The sequence below is a fragment of the Alexandromys fortis genome, unplaced genomic scaffold (genome assembly GCF_014885135.2).
Source record: "Alexandromys fortis isolate MF-2015 unplaced genomic scaffold, M_Fortis_MF-2015_v1.1 scaffold_58, whole genome shotgun sequence".
Lineage (NCBI taxonomy): Eukaryota > Metazoa > Chordata > Mammalia > Rodentia > Cricetidae > Alexandromys > Alexandromys fortis.
Genome location: NW_026067940.1, coordinates 921,848 through 927,595, shown reverse-complemented (window position 1 = coordinate 927,595; position 5,748 = coordinate 921,848). Strand labels below are relative to the sequence as shown.

The 5,748-nt window shown below is 42.7% G+C and overlaps 1 protein-coding gene across 1 annotated transcript; it reads left to right on the top strand.

Annotated features, from left to right (window-relative positions):
• The first annotated feature begins 2,936 nt into the window (after window positions 1-2,936).
• On the top strand, window positions 2,937-4,682 carry LOC126505088 (tubulin alpha-1B chain). The gene is made up of 3 exons (XM_050147816.1): window positions 2,937-3,252; window positions 3,378-3,526; window positions 3,626-4,682. The coding sequence occupies exons 1-3, from the start codon at window positions 3,027-3,029 to the stop codon at window positions 4,604-4,606; spliced, it is 1,356 nt and encodes a 451-aa protein (XP_050003773.1). The 5' UTR covers window positions 2,937-3,026; the 3' UTR covers window positions 4,607-4,682.
• The last annotated feature ends 1,066 nt before the right edge of the window (window positions 4,683-5,748 follow it).

The following is a 5,748-nucleotide window of genomic DNA, read 5'->3' as shown; positions in this document are numbered from 1 at the left end:
TCTTTCTAAGGATAGACTTTAGGAGGTTAAGGGCTCATTCAACTTCTCCTTTGCTTATTGCATGTGGTTCAAGATGTGAATTCCCAGCTTCCCGTTCCTGCCAACACTCCTGCCAACACTGCTGACATTTACTGCTATGCCTCCACCCTCCCATCATGGATGGTTAGCCCTCCAGAACCAGAAGCGAAAGCAAACTCTTCCTTTAGTTGACTTTCGTCATGTGTTTTCCCAGAGCAACTGAAAAATAACTAAGCTCAGTCCTCCTGATGACCCAAGAAGACTCCTCCAACTGATCTTCTATCAAAATGAAACTTATTCATCCTTTCATCAGATTTTTGAACACCCCATGTGGACATCTTCTAAGGTTCTGTACTGACCATTTTAAACAGTTCTGATTGCCTCAAAAAGTGACCACCAAGTTCATTCTAAATTCAACAACTTTTTAAGTCAGACATGGAATTACAGATATGCAACTCCAGCTACTCAGGATTTAAAGGTGAGTATATCATGAGTTCAAGGCCAGACTAGATACTATAGTGAGACTCAGGGAGAAAAATGTCAAGAATCTAAAAACTTTGTGTGTTTTCTGCTTCTTCGAAGTCTTGAAAAGAAGGGGTTTGTTTTAGCCATAGATTAGTGATTTATGAACCAGGGTGTTATGGATTAGGAAAGAAATATTTGACTCTCTTTACTGCTATGTAAATATTTCCAAAAATATCATATACTCATCATGTAACATATTAGGCAAGAAATTATTTGAACAAAGAACTATTACTATTCGGAATTAATATTCTCCAAATAATTTTAAAGTTTATTGAAAAAGTGAAAACGTGACATTGTATCATCTGCCAAGTGTGGTTGAAAACTAAATCAGCTCTGTGAGACTGAAGCAATAGGACCTCAAAATCAAGGCCAGTATGGCTGACAGAGAGAGACTCTGTCACAAATAAGAAAAAAAACTAATTTGATAGGAAGCAAATGTGCACATTAAAATCACAGAATATTCTTTGTTAAAATAATTTACATGCTTTTAAGTGATTAAGGATTTCAATAGTGGGGATTTTCTAAACACAGTCTGTTTTCAACTTTGCTTCTCTTTTCACTTAAATTTCAGCGACATGCATTAAGAATGGATTTTTAGCATTTGGATCCATGTATCTTAGACTTTATGATGAGCCATGTAATCAGAGTGATGCTAATTTTCCTCCTCTAAACAACCGTTCTCCAACCTCTCTAAATGACACCATCCCAGACCAGCTCATCAGCTGTGCGGCTGTGACATGAGACAATGTGCAGTGTAATGGGTCCTGCCACATCTGCTTGGTCTCTCACATATTTAACTAAGCTTTCATCTCTGAAGCACAAAGATAATGGCTTCCAGAAGTCACTGGAAGGGGCTAGATCATTGGAAGACGCAGCATGTTAGAGATTTTCTTCAGACAGCACGAAAAAGTGAAAATCTCCCCCAAAGAAAGATTTGTGAGGTTCTATGGGGAAATGTCTTTTACAGTTCAATTTTTGTTTTAGAGACTAAGAAGTCTAGGATATGTCAGCAAAGCCAACAGGGACAGGGAAAATGCTGTTAAGCAGCTAATTCTCGTGGTGTGGAATTGAACACACAAACGGGGGAGGCAAAGGTGTTCTGAAACCATGAAGAGTTTGTAGTGGGAACTGGGCTCCAGCTTTGGTAGAGACGTGTGAACGTGCCTTGGTGAAAAAGAAAAGGTGAATTAAAAGCAACAATGTACAGCGGCTTAGACAGTCACCCAGCAATGCTAATCTTTTATTAAAATTTTGCAGGGGATTTGTTAGTATGACTCAGAAGTTCAGAAATAACCTGATTTTTTTTTATTTTTCACATGTTCCAAATGATTAACTATAAAAAATGAGAAAGGAAGAGTTAGTAAGTCATTTATCTGTTTGTGATAAAGTAATATGTTCCATTCGACTAAAACAAACGAAAAAATCCATATCTAAATGAAATATAACTTCCAGAATAAGTATTTTTCTCTTGGGTAAGTTACTCCCCACACTGTTTATAAAGCCAGCATGCAATTACTCTCATGTTCAACTTATATGAGTAATGGCAACTGCCTCGTGACACCGAATTTCTCAGTTGAAACAGAGCATGGTCACTCATATGTAAATTATCCTAGACATGACTATGGCCTAGAGACACCAAACCAAGAAATCATAGGTGTATTTGACACAGAGACAGAACCCTGACACCCTTCAGACATCAACAGAAGGAGTGATTTCTTTCTTTGCATGTGAGCTGATTGTAGGGGGTGACAGTGCTAAGTGGAAGAAAACTTGCAAATCCATCACTTAAAATTTATAATATTATGCTAATCTCTTTGTTTATATTAAGTATATTCTCCTACTCTTCCTGCATATTTGGATAATCACACAAACCAGCCAAAAATTCATGGTAATTTTTCACTTTGCCTACATTTGGTTCACTAACCTACATCCTCATGGCACAATTTCATGTGTATTCCCAAGCACAGTCTGTGCATGTACCCAGAGAATTCCAATATGAGTAAGCCTGACTTGTCCTTACAATATGCTGGAGAGATAAGAACACTAGCTGTATTGCGTTGTCGTATTTGATGAAAGAAATATAAACAATGCTACCGGGTCGACAATGTAAACCAATGGAAAGACTGGTAGTACCAAATGGGGATGTAGTTTACTAAAAGCATGACATCTTGTGACCGGTGAGATGGCTCAGGGGATACAGATGCTTGTAGCCAAGCCTGACAATCTGAGTTAAATCCTAGGATCCACTTAGTGCAATGAAAGAGCAAGCTCCTGAAAGTTGTCCTCTGACCTCCACCTGTGGTACAGCATGCACAAGCCTGTGTGTATACACCCAAAATAAATAGATAAGTACGTGTAATAAAAATATTTTTAAAAACACAATGGTGAGGTTCTCTTACATCGACCGCCTAAGAGTCGCGCTGTAAGAAGCAACACCTCCTCCTCGTCTCCGCCATCCTCCGGGAAGCAGCGAAGCAGCAACCATGCGTGAGTGCATCTCCATCCACGTCGGCCAGGCTGGTGTCCAGATCGGCAATGCCTGCTGGGAACTCTACTGCCTGGAACATGGCATCCAGCCTGACGGCCAGATGCCAAGTGACAAGACCATTGGGGGAGGAGACGACTCCTTCAACACCTTCTTCAGTGAGACAGGCGCTGGCAAGCACGTGCCCCGGGCAGTGTTCGTAGACCTGGAGCCCACGGTTATTGGTAAGTGGACCAGGGGCTTCCCTGAGGCATTCTGCCCGGGTCACATCCTCAGACCTCTCTTCAGATGCTGAAGGATGAGTGAGCCAGTGTTGGTGGCGGGTGGCTGACTTGTCCTCCTTTTCCAGATGAGGTTCGCACTGGTACCTACCGCCAGCTCTTCCACCCTGAGCAGCTCATCACAGGCAAGGAAGATGCTGCCAATAACTATGCCCGTGGCCACTACACCATTGGCAAGGAGATCATTGACCTCGTCTTGGACAGAATTCGCAAGCTGGTAAATACCATAGATGGATAGGATACATTTAAGATGCAGTGAGAGGGTTGTGGTGTTGAGTGTGCCAGCCAATTCAATATCTTTCCTTTTGTCTTACAGGCCGACCAGTGCACAGGGCTTCAGGGCTTCTTGGTCTTCCACAGCTTTGGCGGGGGAACTGGCTCTGGGTTCACCTCCCTGCTGATGGAGAGGCTCTCTGTTGATTACGGAAAGAAGTCCAAGCTGGAGTTCTCCATCTACCCTGCCCCCCAGGTTTCCACTGCTGTGGTTGAGCCCTACAACTCCATCCTTACCACCCACACCACCCTGGAGCACTCTGATTGTGCCTTCATGGTGGACAACGAGGCCATCTATGACATCTGTCGTAGAAACCTCGACATTGAGCGCCCCACCTACACCAACCTTAACCGCCTCATTAGCCAGATTGTGTCCTCCATCACTGCTTCTCTCAGATTTGATGGAGCCCTGAATGTTGACCTGACAGAATTCCAGACCAACCTGGTGCCCTACCCTCGTATCCACTTCCCTCTGGCCACATATGCCCCTGTCATCTCTGCTGAGAAAGCCTACCATGAGCAGCTTTCTGTAGCAGAGATCACCAATGCCTGCTTTGAGCCAGCCAACCAGATGGTGAAATGTGACCCTCGCCACGGTAAATACATGGCTTGCTGCCTGCTGTACCGTGGTGACGTGGTTCCCAAAGATGTCAATGCTGCCATTGCCACCATCAAGACCAAGCGTACCATCCAGTTTGTGGACTGGTGCCCCACTGGCTTCAAGGTTGGCATTAATTACCAGCCTCCCACTGTGGTACCTGGTGGAGACCTGGCCAAGGTCCAGAGAGCTGTGTGCATGCTGAGCAACACCACAGCCATCGCTGAGGCCTGGGCCCGCCTAGATCACAAGTTTGATCTGATGTATGCCAAGCGTGCCTTTGTGCACTGGTATGTGGGTGAGGGTATGGAGGAGGGGGAGTTCTCTGAGGCCCGTGAAGACATGGCTGCCCTGGAGAAGGATTATGAGGAGGTTGGTGTGGATTCTGTTGAAGGAGAGGGTGAGGAAGAAGGCGAGGAATACTAAATTAAATGTCACAAAGGTGCTGCTTTTACAGGGAAGTTTATTGTGTTCCAACATAAATGTGGTCTGATCAGCTAATCTGTATGTGGCAATGTGTGCTTTCATACAGTTACTGACTTACGCTATAAAATGAAGGATTTGTCATAGACCCAAGCCGTCCATTTCACTGATGGATTTTAAATAAAATACTCCCTGTCTTAAAAAAAAATAAAAAAATAAAAACACAATGGTGATGTTCGAGTTAAGGCTTCAGAGAAGAGCTGCTTTGCCTGCATTATGATTAGTAAGTTGGAATGAAGCGGTCACTTTTCCAGGAAGCTTTCTGTGACTCCCCCTGTAGTCTTGGTCCTATATCCATTCTTGTTCACACCCATATCAGTAGATTCCCTTCTTGATGGTTCCAAATGGCAGTGCCAAATCACAGTACCTCTCACTACGTGAGTCCACTGTGCTCTAGGCCACTGTTTGTTTTTTGCGTCCCCTTGGCAATCATGGATTTGCAGGATGGATGCTCAAAACCGGACTCATCAATGAATAGTGTTAAAATGCAAACAGGACTTTACCCTAGAAGACAGGCTGTGTTTGGAAATTTGTCTGCATAGTTTAAAGTGCATTATTTCCTCAAAATATATAATGTTAGGAAAACAGATGGGACCCATGTTGACCTTCCCACTGGGTACTCCCAGGAGGTCTGCTCTCATTGGCGTTGATACTGTTCTTTTCTTACTCTTCCAAGTCAGGATGCCCCCCATGCTGTCAATTTTTCTTTTATATGAACTTTTAATATATTGTATAATCTTTTAATGTGTTCACCTTGCTAGAGTGTAAAGAAATGTATATCAGGACTTGTGAACATTCTACTAGAAAATGTAGCCCAAGCACAGAACACAAGAAACAAGACATAAGTATTTATTTAGTTACTGAATAATTATCTAGATTTCAAGTACTTAATAAGAGAAGAAAAAGACTTTAAATGGCATAAGATGAGAAAGTAAAACCAAAGTCATCCAGCAAAGTCAATAAAATAATTTCACCAAGTGTTAAATAGACATTAACATGAAATTGAATTTTAAAATCTATGCCCTGGTAATGTTGAAGCTTGCATGGGCAGCCGGTGTATGGCAGTTCTGTTGAACTTATCCATA